This window comes from Nerophis lumbriciformis, linkage group LG37, assembly GCF_033978685.3.
Source record: "Nerophis lumbriciformis linkage group LG37, RoL_Nlum_v2.1, whole genome shotgun sequence".
NCBI lineage: Eukaryota > Metazoa > Chordata > Actinopteri > Syngnathiformes > Syngnathidae > Nerophis > Nerophis lumbriciformis.
Window position 1 is genome coordinate 14,638,168 of NC_084584.2, and position 25,291 is coordinate 14,663,458.

The 25,291-nt window shown below is 41.5% G+C and overlaps 2 protein-coding genes across 3 annotated transcripts in view; both read left to right on the forward strand.

Annotated features, from left to right (window-relative positions):
* Positions 1-744: 744 nt before the first annotated feature.
* Positions 745-20,348, forward strand: pithd1 (PITH (C-terminal proteasome-interacting domain of thioredoxin-like) domain containing 1). 2 transcript variants are annotated; one of them, XM_061931311.1, is made up of 7 exons: positions 745-769; positions 4,062-4,270; positions 10,818-10,861; positions 11,027-11,104; positions 15,239-15,343; positions 15,428-15,536; positions 19,712-20,348. In XM_061931311.1, the coding sequence occupies exons 1-7, from the start codon at positions 760-762 to the stop codon at positions 19,811-19,813; spliced, it is 657 nt and encodes a 218-aa protein (XP_061787295.1). In that variant the 5' UTR covers positions 745-759; the 3' UTR covers positions 19,814-20,348. The 2 variants fall into 2 exon arrangements, with proteins under 2 accessions (XP_061787295.1, XP_061787294.1); XM_061931310.1 differs by lacking the exon at positions 745-769 and adding an exon at positions 3,931-3,964.
* Positions 20,349-24,327: 3,979 nt separating this feature from the next.
* The window catches only part of lypla2 (lysophospholipase 2), a 52,109-nt gene continuing 51,145 nt past the window's right edge, over positions 24,328-25,291 (forward strand). Inside the window, exon 1 of the mRNA XM_061930873.1 lies at positions 24,328-24,394. The gene's annotated coding sequence lies outside the window, so the exon portion shown is untranslated. The remainder of the gene's footprint in view (positions 24,395-25,291) is intronic.

Here is a 25,291-nt window from a genome sequence, read left to right on the forward strand (position 1 = left end):
TATATATATATATATATATATATATATATATATATATATATGTATGTATGTATGTATGTATGTATGTATGTATGAAATACTTGACTTGGTGAATTCTAGCTGTCAATATACTCCTCCCCTCTTAACCACGCCCCCGCCCTCAACCACGCCCCTGTTCCACCCCTGACCACGCCCCCACCCCCCTACCTCCCGAAATCGGAGGTCTCAAGGTTGGCAAGTATGGTTTTGAGTCTTTATTTGAAGAGGGATATTGAGTCTTAAGTTATGTAGGAATTTGTCCCAAGGCCAGAAAAGTATAATCTCAAATTTTGGTGTGTTTAATGTGAATAATTTTAATGGATGTTTAAGGTTGAATGACATATTCCCTTAGACCAGGGGTCGGCCACCAGCGGCTCGAGAGCCGCATGCGGTTCTTTAGCGCCGCCCTAGTGGCTCTCTGGAGCTTTTTCAAAAATGTATGAAAAATGGAAAAAGATGAGGGGAAAAACATTTTTTTTTTTTTTTTTTTAATATGGTTTCTGTAGGAGGACAAACATGACACAAACCTCCTTAATTGTTATAAAGCACACTGTTTATATTAAACATGCTTCACTGATTCGAGTATTTGGCGAGCACCGTTTTGTCCTACTAATTTTGGCGGTCCTTGAACTCACCTTAGTTTGTTTACATGTATAACTTTCTCCGACTTTCTAGGACGTGTTTTATGCCACTTCTTTTTCTGTCTCATTTTGTCCACCAAACTTTTAACGTTGTGCATGAATGCACAAAGGTGAGTTTTGTTGATGTTATTGACTTGTGTGGAGTGCTAATCAGACATATTTGGTCACTGCATGACTGCAAGTTAATCGATGCTAACATGCTATTTAGGCTAGCTATATGTACATATTGCATCATTATGCCTCATTTGTAGCTATATTTGAGCTCATTTAGTTTCCTTTAAGTCATCTTAATTCAATTTATATCTCATGACACACATCTGTATGTAATATGGCTTTTAATTGTTTGCGGCTCCAGACAGATTTGTTTTTGTATTTTTGGTCCGATATGGCTCTTTCAACATTTTGGGTTGCCGACCCCTGCCTTAGACTTAATCAGACTTAATTGAATCTTTTTTGTGAGACATTAACACCAGATGTATTTTGAAAACCTAACCCAGAAGTAAACATACACAATGGCAGTTGTCACGCCAAATTTCTTCCCCCTCCCTTCCCCCCATTTACTTCCGGGATTATTTCCTCTTACGTCATTTCCTCTTACGTCATTGACAGCGATCGATAGAATCCAAATCTCCTGAAAATGGTGGTGTCACTGAATGGTATTTGTCTTTATCTTTCCCAGTGGACTTATGTCAAACACCAGCAGGCTTTGAAAAATTCCATGCGGAGTGTTAGGGCCGCTGCTGGGAACTTCTGTCTTCGTGGTAACGTGCAAAAAATATTAACATATAATACTGTTAAATGTCTGTACTTTAAATCAAAATGATTGTTGAAACCATTTCACTAATATTAATTAATATATAATACTGTTAAATGTCTGTACTTAAAAAAAATAAAATAAATAAAAAAAACAAAAAAAACAAGTATCCTTCCAGCGACGGACAGTGAAAATCGAAGTGTTATCGATCGCTGTCAATGACGTAAAAGGAAATGACCCCGGAAGTAAATGGGGGGAAGGTTTTTGTAGGGGGAACAAATTTGGCGTGACACAGTCAACAATTGTTTATATTTTGGAAAGAAATGTTCTCACTAGTAATGTTGATTTTGTTCGGAATGTACATCATTAATAGCACACAGTAAAAAATAAACACTCTTTTAAATCATTCTCCGAGTGCAGAAATTCACAATTTAAAAAAAAAAAAGGGTAACTCGTAGTAATAAATATCAGATGGTCGCTGTTAGTATTGTTGCGTCCAGAAGAAGTGCACACAAAGACGCGCTTGTTTGAACTTTTATCGTCCCACTTATGCCAACACAGCCCAATTCTAACTAGTTTATTTAGTATATTTTATATATGTCCTCATCCCTTATTCACCACAATACTTCTTCCTTATTCACCAATCAGGCGTGGTACGTTCACGACCATGGGAACTCTGACATCACAAACACAACATCAACCCAAGTTAGTCGTTTCAATATTTTGGTAAGAGTGTCGTTTTTTGTGTCTTGTACCATGCTTATACCGAAGTTGTTCGTCGCGTGTACCATCAATGTTACATATAAAAATAGCTAAGTTTCACACTCATTTTATTAGCCATTCAAAACATGAGTTTTAGAATGAAGTGCATAACCGGAAGTAAATATCAGACGGCATAAACTGCTGTTCATGTCTCGGTATAATTGTTGTTATTCTACTATTTATACAAAATTCGTTAGTTGTGTAGATTATTAATATTACATAGAAATATATCCAAAGTTCAAAGTAATTTTCAATTCAATTCAAAACACGAGTTTTAGGATGAAAAGCATAACCGGAAGTAAAAATCAGACGACATAAACCCCTGTTCATATTTTGATTGTACTTTTACCAAATGTCTCGGTTGTGTATACTGTTCATGTTACAAATAAAAATAGCGAAGTTTCACACTCATTTTCTTAGCTATTCAAAATGGATTTTTTTTAGGATGAAAAGCATAACCGGAGGTAAATATCAGACTGTATAGCTGCTGTTATTTTTTTTGGTAAGAAAGTAGTTGTTTTTTTTTACCACTTATGCAATATGTATCGGTTGTGTATACTATTATTGGTGAATATAAAAATAGTTCAGGTTCACAATGTATTTTAGCGATTTCAAACATTGAGATTTAGGATGAAAAGCATAACCGGAAGTAAATGTCGGAGAGTATAAATAATATTCATATTTTAGTAAGAGGTTTGTTATTTTACTACTCATATCAGATTTGTTGTTCGCTTATGTCATCAATGTCATATATAAAAATAGCTAAAGTTCACAACTTTACACACATTTTCCGTTGCGACTCATAACACGAGTTTTAGGATGAAAAGCATAACCGAAAGTAAAAATCAGACGACAAAAACCCCTGTTCGTATTTTGGTAAGATTGTAATTTCACCAAATTTATCGGCTGCGTATATTGTTTGTTATATATAAAAATAGCTAAGTTTCACACTAATTTTCTTATCCATTCAAAATGTTAATTTTTAGGATGAAAAGCATAACCGGAAGTAAACATCAGACTGTATAGCTGCTGTTAATTTTTTGGTAAGAAAGTTGTTTTTTTTACCACTTATGCAAAATTTATCGGCTGCATATACTACTATTGGTAAATATAAAAATAGTTAAGGTTCACAGTATATTTTAGCGATTTAAAACATTGAGATTTAGGATGAAAGGCATAACCGGAAGTAAAAACCAGACGGCATAAACCGCTGTTCATATTTTGATAAGAATGTACTTTTACCAAATGTATTGGTTGTGTATACTATTCATGCTACATATAAAATAGCTAAGTTTCACACTCATTTTCTTAGCCATTCAAAATATATTTTTTTTTTAGGATGAAAAGCACAACCGGAAGTAAATATCAGACTGTTTAGCCGCTGTTTAATTTTTTGGTAAGAAAGTTTTTTTTTACCACTTATGCAAAATGTATCGGTTGCATATACTATTATTGGTAAATATAAAAATAGTTAAGGTTCACAGTATATTTTAGCGATTTAAAACAGTGAGATTTAGGATGAAAAGCACAGCCGGAAGTACATGTCAGAGAGTATAAATAAACCATTGTTCATATTTTAGTAAGAGGTTTGTTATTTTACTACTCATACCAAATTTGTTGTTCGCTTATGCCATCAATTTCACATGTACAAATAGCTAATGTTCACAAATCTTCTTAGCGATTCAAAACATTGAGTTTTAGTGTGAAAAGCATAACCCGGAAGTATATGTCAACCAGCGTCTGAAGCCAGCTGGTGTAACACGCTGCCAAATGAAAGTTGTCTATGTCAGTAAGTCTCCACGCCAGCGTCGTCACTCGCTTCCACTTCCACTCCCTCTTTTCGGGACACTTTGAACAACAAAAAAAGGTCCCTTCCGTCTCCTCAGCCACCATAATGTCGGGACACGGACACGGCCATGGCCATCACGACCACGGCTGCAGCTGCGAGGGCTCCCATGAGCCCGCCGAGAGAGGCGTCGAGTACGGCCTGTATCAGCGGATCGACCTGGACAAGATGCAGTGTCTGAACGAGAGCAGGGACGGCGACGGCAGGCTGGTGTTCAAGCCGTGGGACCAGCGGAAAGACCGAGACAAGGTAGGCGCAGCCCGGCTGGCCATCCAAACAAACTTATTGAGACTTGAATGCCATTTAACAAAGTCTGTCTTTGACCTATTCAAATAAGCACAGTCATTTCAAATATCGACATCAACAACATATTGCACAGATATCCAGGGGCACAAATACTATATTGACAACTACATTAAGTATAGCCATGTGTTTACATGAAAGATAATGTTCAAAGTATATATGTAAAGTAGAGATGTCCGATAATATCGGACTGCCGATATTATCAGCCGATAAATGCTTTAAAATCGTAATATCGGAAATTATCGGTATCGGTCTAAAAAAGTAAAATTTATGACTTTTTAAAACGCCGCTGTACGGAGTGGTACACGGACGTAGGGAGAAGTACGGAGCAGTTGCGTCTCCCAGTCATACTTGCCAACCCTCCCAATTTTCCCGGGAGACGTCCGAATTTCAGTGCCCCTCCCGAAAATCTCCCGGGGCAACCATTCTCACGAATTTCTCCCGATTTCCACCCAGACAACAATATTGTCTTAAAGGCACTGCCTTTGCGTGCCGGCCCAATCACATAATTTCTACGGCTTTTCAACAGTCATACAGGTCACACTACGGGTGGCCGTTTAAACAACTTTAACACTGTTACAAATATGCGCCACACTGTGAACCCACACCAAACAAGAATGACAAACACATTTCGGGAGAACATCCGCACCGTAACACAACATAAACACGACAGAACAAATACCCAGAACCCCTTGCAGCACTAACTCTTCCGGGACGCTACAATATACACCCCCCGCCACCCCCAACCCCGCCCACCTCAACCTCCTCATGCTCTCTCAAGGAGAGCATGTCCCAAATTCCAAGCTGCTGTTTTGAGGCATGTTAAAAAAAAATAATGCACTTTGTGACTTCAATAATAAATATGGCAGTGCCATGTTGGCATTTTTTTCCATAACTTGAGTTGATTTATTTTGGAAAACCTTGTTACATTGTTTAATGCATCCAGCGGGGCATCACAACAAAATTAGGCATAATAATGTGTCAATTCCACGACTGTATATATCGGTATCGGTTGATATCGGAATCGGTAATTAAGAGTTGGACAATATCGGAATATTGGATATCAGCAAAAAAGCCATTATCGGACATCTCTAATGAAAAGGTATAAACATAGGGTACTGTAGTAAAGTCCATTCAAAACTGCACTGTGGCTTTGGCATTATTTGAAAAGTATACAAAACTAAATAAATGGGCAACAACTTTGAAAGAAAATGTTCTTTAGACACAATACATTTTTAAGGAAAAAGTTTGGCCCCGATTTAAACTTAAATAGTAAGGTCGTTTTAGAAATATACCCAGGAATTAGCCATGACGATGCCGTTCGAAGCCATGTTAAATGAGCAACTATCTCTATGGGCTTTTGCTAAACCAAACGGAAACTATTACTGTTACAAAAGAACATGTTGACTCAGGTCAAACGGGGGGAAAATAGCATCTGATATCTCCTACTGTAGTGAAGTCCATTCAAAACTGCAGTATTTGAAAAGTAAACAAAACAAAATAAATGGGTAACAACTAGGGATGTCCCGATCCAGGTTTTTGCACTTCCGATCCGATACCGATATTGTTTTTGCACTTCCGATCCGATACCGATACTGACCGGTACCGATACTGACCGATACTGGCCTATCCGCGCATGTATTAAAGTTTAAAGTTATTTAGCCTACTTAGTTGTCAGAATCATGTTGAAAAGGGTTTTAGTACTCTTGATAACAACTAGCCAGCTGAATTAGGGGAGTTTGAATAATACACAATGGTTGGTAACAAGAAACTGACCTGTTTATTCAAGGATAAACACAAAATAGACAAAATTATACATGACAAACAGAAATGGCATCATTGAAACTAGGGCTGGGCGATATGGCCTTTTTTTAATATTGCGATATTTTAAGGCCATATTGCGATACACGATATATATCTCGATATTTTGCCTCAGCCTTGAATGAACACTTGATGCATATAATCACAGCAGTATGATGATTCTATGTGTTTTGATTGATTGATTGAGACTTTTATTAGAAGGTTGCACAGTGAAGTACATATTCCGTACAATTGACCACTAAATGGTAGCACCCCAATAAGTTTTTCAACTTGTTTAAGTCGGGGTCCACTTAAATTGATTCATGATACAGATATATACTATCAGATATATACTATCATCATAATACAGTCGTCACACAAGATAATCACATTGAATTATTTACATTATTTATAATCCAGGGTGTGGAGGGGGGCGCCTGATGTAAGTGTGAAAAAGACAGCCAAAAGAGTTTGATATGAGAATAAATCTAAAGTTAAAATATAGGGTAGAAATGCACCCATTTGCAGGAAATGAAGTCTTGATTTTCAAAATTTTCTTTCAAGGCTTGCATGTCTACATTAAAACATTCTTCTTCATACTGCATTAATATATGCTACTTTTAAACTTCCATGCAGAGAAGGAAATCACAACTAAAAAAATCACTAATTTTTTTATACGGTGTTGATGTGGAAATGTTTGCCTCGGCATTTTGATGGTGTGGACGTGTGGCACCGAATGGAGATAAGCGTCTCGACAGACGTTACAATATTTGAACAATGATGACGAAAACTGTTTTCTCTGTCGTGTCCGTGTGTCAAATTGTTATGCGCTTATTTTTTTATTTGATTTTGTGCGTGGCATATAATTGCTATGCGCAGAGGACGCAATTGCACAAGCGCGCACCTTAGAGAGAACGTTGGTCGCACGGCTGCGCTAGCATCACAGCTAACGTTAGCCATGCTGCTACCTCTCTGCTGGGAGAGGACGTATACGTATGTGACGTATGACGTGACAGTATGTGACGTATGTCGTGACAGTATGTGACGTGTGTAAGAAGGTGCACTTGCTGTCTGTGAGAGGAAGACACAGAAAAGAGCGAGAAGAGCCTGTCGTGTAATGCCAGCAGCTAAAAGCAACTGCGTGAGAATCCACAGACCTGTGGATGTGTTGAAGGTGTGCTGGAAAATGCGGAACGGAAATTAGGGAGCAGCAGAAAAGTGGAATGTATTATTTAAATAGGTGCGTCGGAAAACACAGACCGGAGGGTTTTTTTTAAACTGGATCTGGATCGGCATTTTCCCATGCCTTGTCGATACGCATTTTTTGGCAAATATCGGCGGCCGATCCGATCCAAATATCGGATCGGGACATCCCTAGTAACAACTTTGTAAGAAAAAGTTCTTTAGACACAATACCTAAAGTTTGGCCCCAATATAAACTTAAATAGTTAGGTTGTTTTAGAAATACGCCCAGAAATCAGCCATGGCGATGCCATTCGAAGCCATGTTAAATGAGCAATTATCTCTATAGGCTTTTGAATGGGCATGGCCGCGATGCTGCTAAACCAAACTGAAATTATTACAAAAGGACATGTTGACTCGGGTCAAATGGGATAAAAAAAATATAGCATCTGATATTTCCTACTATAGTGAAGTCCATTCAAAACTGCAGTGTGGCTTTGGCATTATTTAAAAAGTAAACAAAACAAAATAAATGGGTAACAACTTTGAAAGAAAATGTTCTTTAGACACAATACCTTTTTAGGGGAAAAGTTGGGCTCCGATACAAACTTAGATAGTAAGGTCGTTTTAGAAATACGCCCAGAAATCAGCCATTACGATGCAGTTCGAAGCCATGTTAAATGAGCAATTATCTCTATGGGCTTTTGAATGGGCCTGGCCGCGACACTGCTAAACCAAACTGAAACTATTACTGTTACAAAGGGACATGTTGACTCAGGTAAAACTGGGAAAGTAAATAGCATCTGATATCTCCTACTGCAGTGAAGTCCATTCAAAACTGCAGTGTGGCTTTGGCATTATTCAAAAAGTAAACAAAGTGGAAGGAGGCTATCCCACCCTCAGTCTCCCACTGGATAAGGGACGTGCTAGCAAACCTGAAGCTCGAGAAAATAAGATATACATTACGGGGCTCTGAAACCAAGTTTTTTAAAGTGTGGAGACCTTTTTTGAATTTTTTTGACCAATCCTCTACACAAGTGCAGGAAGAGCCCTAGACATGTACCTAAATATGACTGCCGACATTTCAGGCCTTGTCATGCTGCTTCTACAGCGTGTTTCAGTTTTCAATTACTTTGTCTCAAGTGCCTTGTATTGTATTTTTTTTTTTATTACTCTGGGTACTTTTGTACTCTTTTTGTTTTTGTTTTGAGTGACAGCAGGGGTAGGGGATGAAGAGGGTTTGAATTTGTTGTTAATGTGAATGTGAAATCAATACAAAGAACTATGAAAGAAAAAGTAAATAAAACAAAACAAATGGGTAACAACTTTGAAAAAAAAAAAGTTGTTTCGACACAATTAAAAATTGCATGTCAAGTTTTAGTATTGATTAGAATTAGGATGGTATCAATATGGAATCTCAGTATTGAATCAGTACAGCGAGCCGCAAAACGTTAAAAGCCTTATTAAAGTGTTATAATGAAGGCAACACATGATGTAAGTGTCTATATTAGCCTACAATCAAAGTGTTCTAATGAAGGCAACACATGATGTGTCTATATTAGCCTACAATCAAAGGCTGATGCAAATCTTTGTTGACAGAAATGTTGTATTTTAATTTTTATTCTACATATTTTTACAACTTTGAAAATCATTAATAAAATGGAGGCTTCTTTTTACCATGAATTGATTTACGTGGACCCCGACTTAAACAAGTTGAAAAACTTATTGGGGTGTTACCATTTAGTGGTCAATTGTACGGAATATGTACTGTACTGTGCAATCTACTAATAAAAGTTTCAATCAATCTCACAGGATGAGATAACTTCTCACAATGGCCAAAGGTATAGATGAGTGTGTCCAAGTTAAAGGAAACGACAGGCTGTCGTCTTCTAATGGATTTATTACAATCTTTGCAAGCTGGGTATCATTTGCTGTGGTCTGGAACAACTTGGCACAGAAACAACTATCAGAAATGCAGCCAATATTACATACAAATAATGTCATGAGACATGCACATATAAATTAAAAAACAACGAGGACATAAGTAAAGGAAATTAAATGAGCTCAAATATACCCACAAACAAGGCATAATGATGCAATATGTACATACAGCTAGCCTAAATGGGATGTTAGCATCGATGAGCTTGCAGTCATGCACTGACCAAAATATGCCTGATTAGCACTCCACACAAGTCAGTACCATCAACAAAGCTCGCCTTTGTGCATTCACGCACAGCATAAAATGTTTGGTGGACAAAATGAGACAGAATGAGTGGCATAAAACACGTCTTTCTGTGGCAGCATGGGAGAAAGTTGTACATGTAAACAAACTACGATGAGTTCAAGGATCGCTTAAATTAGTAGGACAAAGCGGTGCTTGCCAAATACCCTCATCAGTGAAGCATGTATAACATAAACAGTGGGATTTCTAACAATTAGGAAGGTTTGTGTCATGTTTGTCCTCCTACAGAAAATATATTAAAACAAAAAATATTTTTTTTCCATTTTCACACATCTCTGAAAGAGGGCGGCGCTAAAGAGGGGCCACGGGTTGCTGACCCCCGATCTAGAGTTTTAAGCACCAAAAGTTAAAAAAAATAATGTATGACCTATTTTTTACACTTTTATGAGTGGGGTCCTTCTGAATTTTTGTGTAATTCTTTTTTTTAAACTGTCATTGCTCAAAAAATATTAATCAATGCTGTTGTGAATTATTGACCTATTTAAGGCTCCAATTAATTCACATTAAATAATACATTTTGTAATGTTTTTGGGGGCGGATAATGCATATTTTGTAGAGATGTACAAATTGCGATTCTAAATCGATTCATAATTTCTAAAAGACGATTTAAAATTTTTTTTTTTTTTAAACCATCACTTTTATTAAAAATATGTTTTTAGGCCCCTTCCATTCAACCAGAAGGAGTTTTTCCAAACTGTCGCCTGTTTAAAAAAAAAAATTATAATTAATACACAAAATAAAACATTGAGAGAATGAAGAATCGAATCGTCACGGCAGGAATCAGAACCGGATCGAGTCATTAGGTGCCCAAAGATTCACACCCCTAATATTTTGGGTTTTTGCCATTAAAAAAAATTTGTTTTCTTAACAAAAATAAAACCTGGAAAAAAAACGTTATATCGAGCGATTTAAGCATTGGAAAAATAGATATGTTACTTACTTGAGGGGAACCCCAAAGGTTTAAAAAATATATATATATATATATATGTATATATATATATATATATATATATATATATATATATATATATATTGTATTGGGTTTGAAAATGAAAAAAAATATGAAAATGGCCCCCGTTAAATCACCAAAAATGATTCCCGGGCGCGGCACCGCTGCTGCCCACTGCTCCCCTCACCTCCCAGGCGGTGAACAAGGGGATGGGTCAAATGCAGAGGACACATTTCACCACACCTAGTGTGTGTGTGTGACAATCATTGGTACTTTAATTGTGTGAAATGATGCAGTAATTGCTGGTATTTCCCCTGCAGTACGTGGAAAGTGACGCCGATGAAGAGCTGCTGTTCAATATTCCGTAAGTTGTACGTTTGGTTTTTCTTGATGATTCGGTGTAATCACACGCGCCACTTGTTTTGTTCTGTGAAGCCTCTTGGTTTTTTTCCGTCACGGCAGGATTGTCTTGCGGCGTTCACTGCGCCGGCTTTGGTTGCCATGGCGATGACCCTCGTCTCCTCCTTAGTTTCACAGGTAGCGTCAAGCTGAAAGGAGTCATCATCTCTGGGGAGGACGACGGCTCACACCCGGCAGAGATACGACTGTGAGTGGGACCGGCGCCCGTGCCCTCGCGTCGACATAAGCGGTTGTCGACCAAACCAAACATAGTCACTACTTTGTGTTGGCGCGCCATGGATACATTTGGAGCGCTACTAATCGTCTGCCAGAGAACAAGACAGCATAGCAGGAGGGAGCAGTGTTGCCAACTTAGCAACTTTTTTCCTTATATAAACATTAATCACTTGTCAGGTCACGCTTTGGCGTATGTGTCCTTTAAAAAAAAACAACGCATATTCTACCTGGTTTTGCCGCATTTCCAAGCATAAAAACAGCTAAACTAACTAAAAATACCAAAACTATAGTAGTATGGGCCACTGAATAGAAAAAAAACTGCACCATTTGCCACCACTAGTTGTCAGCAAGCGATTAGCACAGTAGTTGTTAGCACGCGATTAGCGCATTCGTTGTTAGCTAGAGGTTAGCACAGTAGTTAGCAAGAGATTAGTGCAGTAGTTGTCTGCTAGCAATTAGCACACTAGTTGTCAGCAAGCGATTAGCACTGTAGCTGTCAGCTAGCGATTAGCACACTAGTTGTCAGCTGGACATTAACACACTCGTCAGCAAGTGATTAGTGCACTAGTTGTCAGCTAGGGATTAGCACAGTAGTCAGCAAGCGATTAGTGCACTAGTTGTTAGCTAGCGATCGGCGCACTCGTTGTCAGCTGGCGATCAACACATTCTTTGTCATGTACCGATTAGCGCACTCGTTGTCAGCTAGCAATGAACGCACTCTGTGTCAGCAACCGATTAGTGCACTTGTTGTCAGCAAGCGATTAGCACACTCGTTGTCAGCAAGCGACTAACGCATTCGGTGTCAGCAACCGATTAGTGCACTTGTTGTCAGCTAGCGATTAACACATTCGTTATCAGCAAGTGATGTTAGCAAGCGATTAGCGCACTCGTTGTCTGTAAGCGACTAGCGCACTCACTGTCAGCAACCGATTAGTGCACTTGTTGTCAGCTAGTGTTTACCCCACTGGTGGTCCGCTAGCGATTAGCACTCTAGTTGTTAGCAAGCATTTGGTGCAGTAGTGGTCGGCTAGCAATTAGCGCACTAGTTGCCAGCAAGCGAATAGCACTGTAGTTGTCAGCTAGCGATTAGCACACTAGTTGTCAGCAAGTGATTAGTGCACTAGTTGTCAGCTCGCGATTAACGCACTCAGTGTCAGCAAGCGATCGGCACACTAGTTGTCAGCCGGCGATCAAAACATTCTTTGTCAGCTAGCGATTAGCGCACTCGTTGTCAGCTAGCAATGAACGCACTCAATGTTAGAAAGCAATTTGCGCACTAGTTGTCAGCAAGCAATTAGCACACTCGTCAGCAAGCGATTAGCACACTCGTTGTCAGCAAGCCTTTAGTGCACTTATCAGCTAGCGATTAACACATTCGTTGTCAGCAAGTGATGTTAGCAAGCGATTAGCGCACTCGTTGTCAGCAAACAATCAACGCACTTGTTGTCAGCAAGCGATTAGTGCACTAGTTGTCAGCTAGCGATGATCGCACTCAATGTTAGCAAGCGATCGGCGCACTAGTTGTCAGCCGGCGATCAACACATTCTTTGTCAGCTAGCGATTAGCGCACTCGTTGTCAGCTAGCAATGAACGCACTCAATGTTAGCAAGCGATTTGCGCACTAGTTGTCAACAAGCGATTAGCACACTCGTTGTCAGCAAGCCTTTAGTGCACTTATCAGCTAGCGATTAACACATTCGTTGTCAGCAAGTGATGTTAGCAAGCGATTAGCGCACTCGTTGTCAGCAAACAATCAACGCACTTGTTGTCAGCAAGCGATTAGTGCACTAGTTGTCAGCTAGCGATGATCGCACTCAATGTTAGCAAGCGATCGGCGCACTAGTTGTCAGCCGGCGATCAACACATTCTTTGTCAGCTAGCGATTAGCGCACTCGTTGTCAGCTAGCAATGAACGCACTCAATGTTAGCAAGCGATTTGCGCACTAGTTGTCAGCAAGCGATTAGTACTGTAGCTGTCAGTGATTAGCACATTAGTTGTCAGCTAGGGATTACCACACTCGTCAGCAAGTGATTAGTGCAGTAGTTGTCAGCTCGCGATTAACGCACTAGTTGTCAGCAAACGATCAACGCACTTGTTGTCAGCAAGCGATTAGTGCACTAGTTGTCAGCTAGCGATGAACGCACTCAATGTTAGCAAGCGATCGGCGCGCTAGTTGTCAGCCGGGGATCAACACATTCTTTGTCAGCTAGCGATTAGCGCACTCGTTGTCAGCTAGCAATGAACGCACTCAATGTTAGCAAGCGATTTGCGCACTAGTTGTCAGCAAGCGATTAGCACACTCGTTGTCAGCAAGCGATTAGCACTGTAGCTGTCAGTTAGTGATTAGCACATTAGTTGTCAGCTAGGGATTAACACACTCGTCAGCAAGTGATTAGTGCACTAGTTGTCAGCTCGCGATTAACGCACTGTGTTAGCAAGCGATTAGCGCACGAGTCAGCAAGCGATCAACGCACTTGTTGTCAGCAAGCGATTAGTGCACTAGTTGTCAGCTAGCGATGAATGCACTCAATGTTAGCAAGCGATTAGCACACTCGTCAGCAAGCGATTAGCACTGTAGCTGTCAGTTAGTGATTAGCACATTAGTTGTCAGCTAGGGATTAACACACTCGTCAGCAAGTGATTAGTGCACTAGTTGTCAGCTCGCGATTAACGCACTCAGTGTTAGCAAGCGATTAGCGCACTAGTTGTCAGCAAACGATTAACGCACTTGTTGTCAGCAAGCGATTAGTGCACTAGTTGTCAGCTAGCGATGAACGCACTCAATGTTAGCAAGCGATCGGCGCACTAGTTGTCAGCCGGCGATCAACACATTCTTTGTCAGCTAGTGATTAGCGCACTCGTTGTCAGCTAGCAATGAACGCACTCAATGTTAGCAAGCGATTTGTGCACTAGTTGTCAGCAAGCGATTAGCACTGTAGCTGTCAACTAGTGATTAGCACATTAGTTGTCAGCTAGGGATTAACACACTCGTCAGCAAGTGATTAGTGCACTAGTTGTCAGCTCGCGATTAACGCACTGTGTTAGCAAGCGATTAGCGCACTAGTTGTCAGCAAGCGATTAGTGCACTAGTTGTCAGCTAGTGATGAACGCACTAAATGTTAGCAAGCGATCGGCGCACCCGTTGTCAGCTGGCAATCAACACATTCTTTGACAGCTAGTGATTAGCGCACACATTTTCAACTAGCAATGAACGCACTCAATGTTAGCAAGCGATTTGCGCACTAGTTGTCAGCAAGCGATTAGCACTGTAGCTGTCAGTTAGTGATTAGCACATTAGTTGTCAGCTAGGGATTAACACACTCGTCAGCAAGTGATTAGGGGACTAGTTGTCAGCTGGCGATTAACGCACTCAGTGTTAGCAAGCGATTAGCGCACTAGTTGTCAGCAAGCGATTAGTGCACTAGTTGTCAGCTAGCGATGAACGCACTCAATGTTAGCAAGCGATCGGCGCACTAGTTGTCAGCCGGCGATCAACACATTCTTTGTCAGCTAGCGATTAGCGCACTCGTTGTCAGCTAGCAATGAACGCACTCAATGTTAGCAAGCGATTTTCGCACTAGTTGTCAGTAAGCGATTAGCACACTTGTTGTCAGCAAGCCTTTAGTGCACTTATCAGCTAGCGATTAACACATTCGTTGTCAGCAAGTGATGTTAGCAAGTGATTAGTGCACTCGTTGTCTGTAAGCGACTAGCGCACTCACTGTCAGCAAGCGATTAATGTACTTGTTGTCAGCTAGCGAATAACACATTCGTTGTCAGCAAGTGATGTTAGCCAGCAATTAGTGCACTGGTTGTCAGCTAGCAATTAGCGCAGTAGTTGTCAGCAAGCGATTAACACACTCCATGTCAGCTGGCGATTAGTGCACTAGTTGTCGGCTCGAGATGAAAGCACTCAATGTTAGTAAGCGATTAGCACACAATTTTATTTTATTTTATCTAGCGATTAGCGCATTAGTTGTCGGCTAGCGATTAGTGCACTAGCTGCCAGAGGCTGATGACGGCTTGTCCTGACAAGCAGAGTGGACTTAAACCATTTGGGCTGTAAGACAGAGCAAACCTTGCTAATGGAAATGTTGCCTTCAGGTACAAGAACATCCCTCACATGTCTTTTGACGACACTGGCAGAGAACCAGAACAAGCCTTCAGACTCAACCGAGACCCGGACGCTCAGCTGGAGTACCCAACAAAGTGAGGCTCACTGTGGTTAAAAAAATAAAGGCTTGTTGTTCGGGGATGACTAAGCCTTTTTCTGTGTGTGTGTGGCGCGTCTAGAATTGCTCGTTTTTCCAACGTCCAGCACCTGTCCATCCATATCTCCAAGAACTTCGGAGACGAGAACACCCGTATCTACTACATCGGCCTGAGAGGGGAATACTCGGAGGTGAGTCTTTGCGTTTTTTTTTTTACTTTCCACGTCACGTGTGGATTACTTCTCTGTGAGGATGAAATCAAACACACTTTTCCTGCACGTTGCCTCTGTCTCTGCGTTCTGCGGTCCAGCCCTGACAGATCATGACATCTTTTAGTTGATTATTTTGCAGTGATACTCCAAAAAAAAAAAGGTGCATAGACCAAGTCACAAATGTCTATTTACGAACAATGTTTGGTTGTACGATTAACGAGATGGTATATGAAAAACTAGGAATGGGTATCTTTCACTTTTGAACCGATACGGCACCAATCAGTACTTGACGATACCAATTTTTGGTACTTTGTTTTCTTACACTTCTAGGTCTCATTTGCACGTGTCATGCAGTCGACTTTGCATGCAGTTGTAATTCCAAGACATTAGATGGCAGTAGTGTATCGGCTACGGTGTGTTGTTGTGTAATCAGAAAGTAGTCTTTGCCATTAAGTTGAAGTATTGTCGTTTATTAAGTTTTACAAAGTGTTTATACTGTAAATATTGTACTTGTAACACACCAGCTGTTTGATTGTAGTTGTAGTTTTCATTACCAAATTCAGAGGTGTTAAAATCGGCAATAGAAATCGCTAATGCTAATTGGTAGCATGTATATGGCATATCCCGCGTAAATTAGCATGGTGCTAGCACATTTTTGAAAAGTTACTTACAGACATGCTTGCTTTATTAGCATGGGAAAAGGAGGGAATTTGGTACTTTTATTGGTACTGACCAAATTCTTTGGTACTACCGCCTTACCAAGTCACATAAAATCAATCCAGTTCAAACGGTCGTATTCGTAGCAAACTGCCCGATAGAAAGCACTTGGATGGCAGGCTACACTTTTCAAAATGCGCTAGCTGGATGCTAATTCACATTGGATAGTCCATCTACGTGCTATTTATAGCGTTAGCGATTTTACATGGCGATTCCAACACCTCAAATTGGTTCATGAAAGACGGGGAAAGACTCTGGGGGAGTCTTGTAGCAACCTTGCCAAGCCATTCCAGTGGGAAAACAAAACCCAAGTTAAAATGTTTGTGTTTGAGAGGAACGAGAACTAATTCAAACGTTTCACTTCAATTGTCCATTCCTGGTCACAACTTTGCCTTGCAGCGTAGAAAGCTTCTCCAAGATGCTATCCAGTTTGCGATTTAGTTCAATCTGAGTAACCACAACTTGACTGCAAACAGGCGTATCTGTAGTTAACTGCCTGATAGAAAGCACTTGAATGTAAGGCTCCACTCTTTCAAAATGCGCTACCTCGATGCTAATTCACATTTGATATGCCATGCACATCCTACTTATTAACATTGGCGATTTTACATGGCGATTTCAACACCTCCATGGTTGGTAATGAAAACTAAGATGAACGTTACAGCTCGTGTGTAACAAGTACAGTACTTACTGTATAAACACTTTATAAACACGACTGGCACATTAAACCTAATGGCAAAGACTACTTCCTGATGACGGCAACAATGAAATGAATGCAGATAAGACTCAGAAGTTTGAGAACACAAGATATCAACAACTGAAGAGCACAGTTATCATTATTACCGTATTTTTCGAAGTATAAGTCGCTCCGGAGTATAAGTCGCACCGGCCGAAAATGCATAATAAAGAAGGAAAAAAACATAAGTGGCACTGCAGTATAAGTCGCATTTTTTGGGGAAATGTATTTGATGAAAGCCAACACCAAGAATAGACATTTGAAAGGCAATTTAAAATAAATAAAGAATAGTGAACAACAGGCTGAATAAGTTTACGTTATATGAGGCATAAATAAGCAACTGAGAATGTGCCTGGTATGTTAACGTAACATATTATGGTAAGAGTCATTCAAATAACTATAACATATAGAACATGTCACTCCTAATCGCTAAATCCCATGAAATCTTATACGTCTAGTACAGGGGTCGGCAACCCAAAATGTTGAAAGAGCCATATTGGACCACAAATACAACAACAAATCTGTCTGGAGCCGCAAAAAATTAAAAGCCATATTACATACAGATAGTGTGTCATGAGATATAAATTGAATTAAGAGGACTTACAGGAAACTAAATGACCTCAAATATACCTACAAATGAGGAAAATTATGTTAAAAGTTTGGTGGACAAAATGAGGCAGAAAAAGAAGTGGCATAAAACACGTCCTAGAAAGTCGGAGAAAGTTATACATGTAAACAAACTACGGTGAGTTCAAGGACCGCCAAAATTAGTTGGACAAAACGGCGCTCGCCAAATACTCGAATCAGTGAAACATGTTTAATACAAACAGTGTGATTTCTAACAATTAGGGAGGTTTGGGTCATGTTTGTCCTCCTACAGAAACCATATTAAAACAAAAAATATATTTTTTCCCCTCATCTTTTTCCATTTTTCATACATTTTTGAAAAAGCTCCAGAGAGCCACTAGGGCGGTCTAGTCTCTTACGTGAATGAGCTAAATAATATTATTTTACAGTAATGTGTTAATAATTTCGCACATAAGTCGCTCCTCAGTATAAGTCGCACCCCCGGCCAAACTATGAAAAAAAACTGTGACTTATAGTCCGAAAAATACGGTAGCTCACTGCTAAATGTTACATTTACATTTTATATTTTAACAAACATTTACTAGCAAATGAACACAGACAAAAGTACCGATACCGGGAATTTGTACCGTATCGGTTCAAGTGTGCAAGGTACCCAGCCCTAAGTGCAGCAAAGTTATCAAAATATGGTTTAATTTGATTTCACGTACCTCGGTAGTAGCAACCTAATCTGATGGCTACCTATAAAACTACCACATTCGGTTGAAGAAATGTGTATCCTAATCAATGTTCCCTCTAATTTTTCATGTGTGTGAGCAAACGCAAAAACTCCCTGAGCATTCAGTGGAGCCCATGTGAGCAACATCCTTGCGCTTATGTGGGCTCTGTACCGAGGATGTCGTTGGGGCTTGTGCAGCCCTTTGAGACACTTGTGATTTAGGGCTTTATAAATAAACATTGATGATGATGATGATGATGATGATGAGACGTGCACACTGTGGCTACACCAGCAGCACACCTGTCCCAAACCTGACTAAATAACAAGTTCAATCTCCATCCATCCATCCATTTTCTACCGCTTGTCCCTTTCGGGGTCGCGGGGGGTGCGGGAGCCTATCTCAGCTGTATTCGGGCAGAAAGCGGGGTACACCCTGGACAAGTCCCCACCTCATCGCAGGGCCAACACAGATAGACGGACAACATTCTCTTATTATTATAATCAAATGACAGCAGTCATTTCCATGAGGTTATTTTCTAATTTAAGTGTTTAGGCCCACTTATAATGACAATAACAAAAAATATTGTTTTTCATGAACTGTGTACTTGTATTGTTTGTCTGGGTGGAGGTTCTGCTTTGGAAATAATTTGTACCCCTTTCAGACATTGCATTTAGTTCCCATTAAAACATTCACATGTTGCACAATGAGATGTAAGCAGGGGATCATGTGTACATTCCTGCAACTTCATGTTTGTAAAAAGTATATTTTTATTAGTATTTATTTAATATACTAACAGCATTTCATAATTAATATTTATAAATTAAGATTCCTAATAAATGACACTAGAATAAACACACATTTGATTGGTAAATCATAGTGTAACGACCTGGAATTACACTTTATGTGTGGTGTTGGAGTTGTCCGACTTTTTGTGTGGCTGTAAACGCATCACTGGCTAAGTGCCATATGTGCATGTGTTGGCGCAAGTGAGAAAGAGCGAGCGGCTGCTGTTGATATAACAAAGTTGCTTTTGGTCTGGTTTGAAATGACAAGTTTTGCTAGATATCATTTTTTTACTAATGTTTTGGTGATGGCCGACAATAAAGAGTTTTGCTCAGTAAAGTGATGGATGGAATTCATGTCCTCAAAGCGTCTCGACAGACGTTACAATATTTGAACAATGATGACGAAAACTGTTTTCTCCGTCGTGTCGTGTCGAAAATTGTTATGCGCTTATTTTTTAATTTGATTTTGTGCGTGGCATAGATTTGCCGTGCACAGAGGACGCTTGAGCAGTGCGCAATTGCACAGGCGCGCACCTTAGAGGGAACGTTGATCCTAATATATAACCAGGAGTCTGTTTTTCACCTTTACTTCCTTTTTTGCATCCTTTGAAGGCTCACAGGCACGAAGTGACTATCTGCAACTACGAGGCGGCAGCCAACCCTGCAGATCACAAAGTGGAGAGCATCATCCCACAGACCAACTTCATCTCTTGAAGTGTCACAGGGAAGAAAGGAGGAGGAGGCGGCGGCCATCGACGGGCACAAAGATGCTTTTGTCGCCGCCTGCGTCGGCGGGCTGCCGACACGTGACGACCGCCACGCTACAGGCGACGCCCTGATCCTGACCGAGTGTCGCTTTTCTTTCCTTGGCAGTGAAGGCTTGATGAACCGGGATATAAGACTTTGTAGTCACGGCTGAAATAAAACACGGAGCGCTAACGCATTTCTTTGCTGACCCAGGGTCAGATCTCTGCAAGTTCTTCCTGCGTTTTCTTCAGGTACACTTCCTCCCACATCCCCGAAACATGCAGGTCTTCAAAAGGAGGTCCGCGACCCCCAGGGGGTCTGCAGTGGTACTGCAGGGGGGGATCGTGACAATTTTTGTTAAGTTAGACTTTTTTGTTTTGTTTTTTTAAATGTTTATATTCCCAATTTTTCCAACACACTAGTGTGTTTATACGTGGCAGTGGCATGGACCCCCTCCTCACTGTACCTTGCAGCTTTCAAATAAAAACCATGAGTAGATAAATGTTATTGTATTCATGTTGGCATTTAAGACAGCTAGTGATTAGCGTGGTTTTGATTACTTCATCATTTAGCGCTCTCTAGTCAGCGAGTGATTGCCGCACTAGTTTACAGCTAGCGATTAGCAAGGCCATTGTGAGCTATCGATTAGCTCACCAGCTGCTAGCAATTAGCATGGCAATTGTCTGCTAGTGATTAGCGCACCCGTTGTCAGTGACTAGTACACCAGTTGTCAGCTAGCGATTAGCACACCAGTGGCCAACTAGCGATTAGCGCAGCAGTTGTCGGCGAGCAATTAACGCTCAATTGTCAGCGAGCAATTATTGCACTAGCTGTCAACTAGAGATTAGCATGCCAGTTAACTAGCGATTAACATGGCAGTTGTCAGCTAGGGATTAGCACACCAGTGGCCAGCCAGCGATTAGCGCAGCAGTTGTCGGCGAGCAATTAACGCTCTAATTGTCAGCAAGCAATCATTGCACTAGCTGTCAACTAGAGATTAGCACGCCAGTTAAGTAGCGATTAACATGGCAGTTGTCAGCTAGCGATTAGCACACCAGTGGCCAACTAGCGATTAGCGCAGCAGTTGTCGGTGAGCAATTAACGCTCTAATCGTCAGCAAGCAATTATTGCACTAGCTGTCAACTAGAGATTAGCACGCCAGTTGACTAGCGATTAACATGCCAGTGGCCAGATAGCGATTAGCACGTCCGTTGTTAGCAAGCGATAAGTGCAACAGTTGTCGGCGAGCAATTATTGCACTAGCTGTCAACTAGAGATTAGGACGCCAGTTAACTAGCGATTAACATGGCAGTTGTCAGCTAGCGATTAGCACACCAGTGGCCAGCTAGCGGTTAGCGCATCAGATGTAGGCGAGCAATTAACGCTCTAATTGTCAGCAAACAATTATTGCACTAGCTATCAACTAGTGATTAGCACGCCAGTTAACTAGCGATTAACAAGACAGTTGTCAGCTAGCGATTAGCACGTCAGTTACCACAGCTAGCGAGTAGCGCGTCTGTTGTTAGCAAGCAATAAGCGCAGCAATTGTCGGCGAGCAATTAACGCTCCAATTGTCAGCAAGCAATTATTGCACGAGCTGTCAACTAGAGATTAGCATGCCAGTTCACTAGCGATTAACATGCCAGTTGTCAACTAGCGATTAGCACTCAAGTTATCACAGCTAGCGATTAGTGCGTCCGTTGTTAGCAAGCGATAAGCGCAGCAGTTATCGGCGAGCAATTAACGCTCCAATTGTCAGCAGCAATTATTGCACCAGCTGTCAACTAGAGATTAGCATGCCAGTTAACTAGCGATTAACATGGCAGTTGTCAGCTAGGGATTAGCACACCAGTGGCCAGCCAGCGATTAGCGCAACAGTTGTCGGCGAGCAATTAACGCTCTAATTGTCAGCAAGCAATCATTGCACTAGCTGTCAACTAGAGATTAGCACGCCAGTTAAGTAGCGATTAACATGGCAGTTGTCAGCTAGCGATTAGCACACCAGTGGCCAACTAGCGATTAGCGCAGCAGTTGTCGGTGAGCAATTAACACTCTAATCGTCAGCAAGCAATTATTGCACTAGCTGTCAACTAGAGATTAGCACGCCAGTTGACTAGCGATTAACATGCCAGTGGCCAGATAGCGATTAGCGCGTCCGTTGTTAGCAAGCGATAAGTGCAACAGTTGTCGGCGAGCAATTATTGCACTAGCTGTCAACTAGAGATTAGGACGCCAGTTAACTAGCGATTAACATGGCAGTTGTCAGCTAGCGATTAGCACACCAGTGGCCAGCTAGCGATTAGCGCATCAGATGTAGGCGAGCAATTAACGCTCTAATTGTCAGCAAACAATTATTGCACTAGCTATCAACTAGTGATTAGCACGCCAGTTAACTAGCGATTAACAAGACAGTTGTCAGCTAGCGATTAGCACGTCAGTTACCACAGCTAGCGAGTAACGCGTCTGTTGTTAGCAAGCAATAAGCGCAGCAATTGTCGGCGAGCAATTAACGCTCCAATTGTCAGCAAGCAATTATTGCACGAGCTGTCAACTAGAGATTAGCATGCCAGTTCACTAGCGATTAACATGCCAGTTGTCAACTAGCGATTAGCACTCCAGTTATCACAGCTAGCGATTAGTGCGTCCGTTGTTAGCAAGCGATAAGCGCAGCAGTTATCGGCGAGCAATTAACGCTCCAATTGTCAGCAGCAATTATTGCACGAGCTGTCAACTAGAGATTAGCACGCCAGTTAACTAGCGATTAACATGCCAGTTGTCAGCTAGCGATTAGCATGCCGGTGGCCAGCTAGCGATTAGCGCAGCAGCTGTCGGCGAGCAATTAACGCTCTAATTGTCAGCAAGCAATTATTGCACTAGCTGTCAACTAGAGATTAGCACGCCAGTTTAGTAGCGATTAACATGGCAGTTGTCAGCTAGCGATTAGCACACCAGTGGCCAACTAGCGATTAGCGCAGCAGTTGTCGAGCAATTAACGCTCTAATCGTCAGCAAGCAATTATTGCACTAGCTGTCAACTAGAGATTAGCACGCCAGTTGACTAGCGATTAACATGCCAGTGGCCAGATAGCGATTAGCGCGTCCGTTGTTAGCAAGCGATAAGTGCAACAGTTGTCGGCGAGCAATTATTGCACTAGCTGTCAACTAGAGATTAGGACGCCAGTTAACTAGCGATTAACATGGCAGTTGTCAGCTAGCGATTAGCACACCAGTGGCCAGCTAGCGATTAGCGCATCAGATGTAGGCGAGCAATTAACGCTCTAATTGTCAGCAAACAATTATTGCACTAGCTATCAACTAGTGATTAGCACGCCAGTTAACTAGCGATTAACAAGACAGTTGTCAGCTAGCGATTAGCACGTCAGTTACCACAGCTAGCGAGTAGCGCGTCTGTTGTTAGCAAGCAATAAGCGCAGCAATTGTCGGCGAGCAATTAACGCTCCAATTGTCAGCAAGCAATTATTGCACGAGCTGTCAACTAGAGATTAGCATGCCAGTTCACTAGCGATTAACATGCCAGTTGTCAACTAGCGATTAGCACTCCAGTTATCACAGCTAGCGATTAGTGCGTCCGTTGTTAGCAAGCGATAAGCGCAGCAGTTATCGGCGAGCAATTAACGCTCCAATTGTCAGCAGCAATTATTGCACGAGCTGTCAACTAGAGATTAGCACGCCAGTTAACTAGCGATTAACATGCCAGTTGTCAGCTAGCGATTAGCATGCCGGTGGCCAGCTAGCGATTAGCGCAGCAGCTGTCGGCGAGCAATTAACGCTCTAATTGTCAGCAAGCAATTATTGCACTAGCTGTCAACTAGAGATAGCACGCCAGTTAACTAGCGATTAGCACACCAGTGGCCAGCTAGCGATTAGCGCATCCGTTAGCAAGCGATAAGCGCAGCAGTTGTCGGCGAGCAATTATTGCACTAGCTGTCAACTATAGAGATTAGCACGGCAGTTAACTAGCGATTAACATGCTAGTTGTCAGCCAGCGATTAGCACGCCGGTGGCCAGCGAGCTCTTGTTGGGTCTATACTATAATCGATTAAATGTTTTAGTATTGCACGAGAACAAGGCACATTTAGGACCAGTTTTATTTACAACACAATTTTAGACAGGATATATAAGATGAGGTGGCGACTTGTCCAGGGTGTACGCCGCCTTCCGCCCGATTGTAGCTGAGATAGGCTCCAGCACCCCCCGCGACCCCGAAAGGAATAAGCGGTAGGAAATGGATGGATGGATATATAAGAAGGAGTCTTTCCAGCAATTAGCCTGGAAAACGTCCTCTTAAGGCTTTTTTTTGACAAAATTAAAAATCCAAATGGCTTTTTTCAGTGTGAGACTCATTGTGTAGAACGTTTAGAAGATGCCATAATAATAACGCAATAGTTAACTGGTATGACGATAACACATGTAGTACTACTAGTAATGGGCGTGGTTATAGTGATGACGTCGGGACGCCAGGCCCCGCCTCTTGTCTGCGGACACTAACCGGAAGTCCCGTTTCGTCTTGAAGTGGGACAGCAAAGCGGTGAGTGCAAGAATTTGTTACAGTTAGCGGGCCGCATTTGACACGCAAGTCTCACATTTTGAACATTTTTTTTTAAAAATGGCCACACTTTCTCGCTTTAACCTCGGAGCGCATAGCAGCCGAACGAACTCTGGCGTGGCCATTTTGTGTCGGTTAAGGTGGACTCGTCACGCTCGCTCGCCGGTAGCTCACACGATAACAAGTTATTGTGTGAGCTACCCGCTTAGTCTGCTAGTTTCGCGTGTGGACACATTAATCCGGATTAAATCCGTCTCAGACAGGGACGGGAGTCTTTATCGAGGCAGGTTGGTGGCGCTGAATGCCATCACTGATGGGGATGAATCGGGATGAAAACCACCATTGTTCTTCGCGTCGACATCCGCCGCAGCCTACTTCCTCCTCCTCCGCGTTAGCCGCCACTTTTCACCGCTTTGATCAATACACTGACCCGGCATAGCGAGCTTTGTTGATGGATGTGGAGCTACTGGTGTATTGTGGGTGGGCGCAACGATCCAAATGTTGATATTGTTTGTCGGCACTAAGGATAGTATCGGTATCGGGTCGATACTAGTTCGATTCGCTATGTGTGTTGCTGTGCTGTTCGTATTGTCACGTTTTTGTAGTAATACCAAAGACAATAACTTGACACAGGGCTCCGTGGGATTTGAATAAAACAACACTGCATGAAAATATAATTTTCAAAAACATTTTATGTAATAAATGGGAATCATATTGGCATACTTGCCAACCTTGAGACCTCCGAATTCGGGAGATGGGGGGCGGGGTGTATATTGTAGAGCATATATATATATATATACAGTCAATAAAATAAGTATTTGAACACCCTGCTATTTTGCAAGTTCTCCCACTTAGAAATCATGGAGGGGTCTGGAATTT

What these genes read in the sequence shown, in the direction of transcription:
- pithd1 (XM_061931310.1), top strand. An exon ending in CACCCGGCAGAGATACGACT is followed by an intron (nt 11,105 to 15,238) that starts GTGAGTGGGACC and finishes TGTTGCCTTCAG; the next exon opens with GTACAAGAACATCCCTCACA. An exon ending in CAGCTGGAGTACCCAACAAA is followed by an intron (nt 15,344 to 15,427) that starts GTGAGGCTCACT and finishes TGGCGCGTCTAG; the next exon opens with AATTGCTCGTTTTTCCAACG.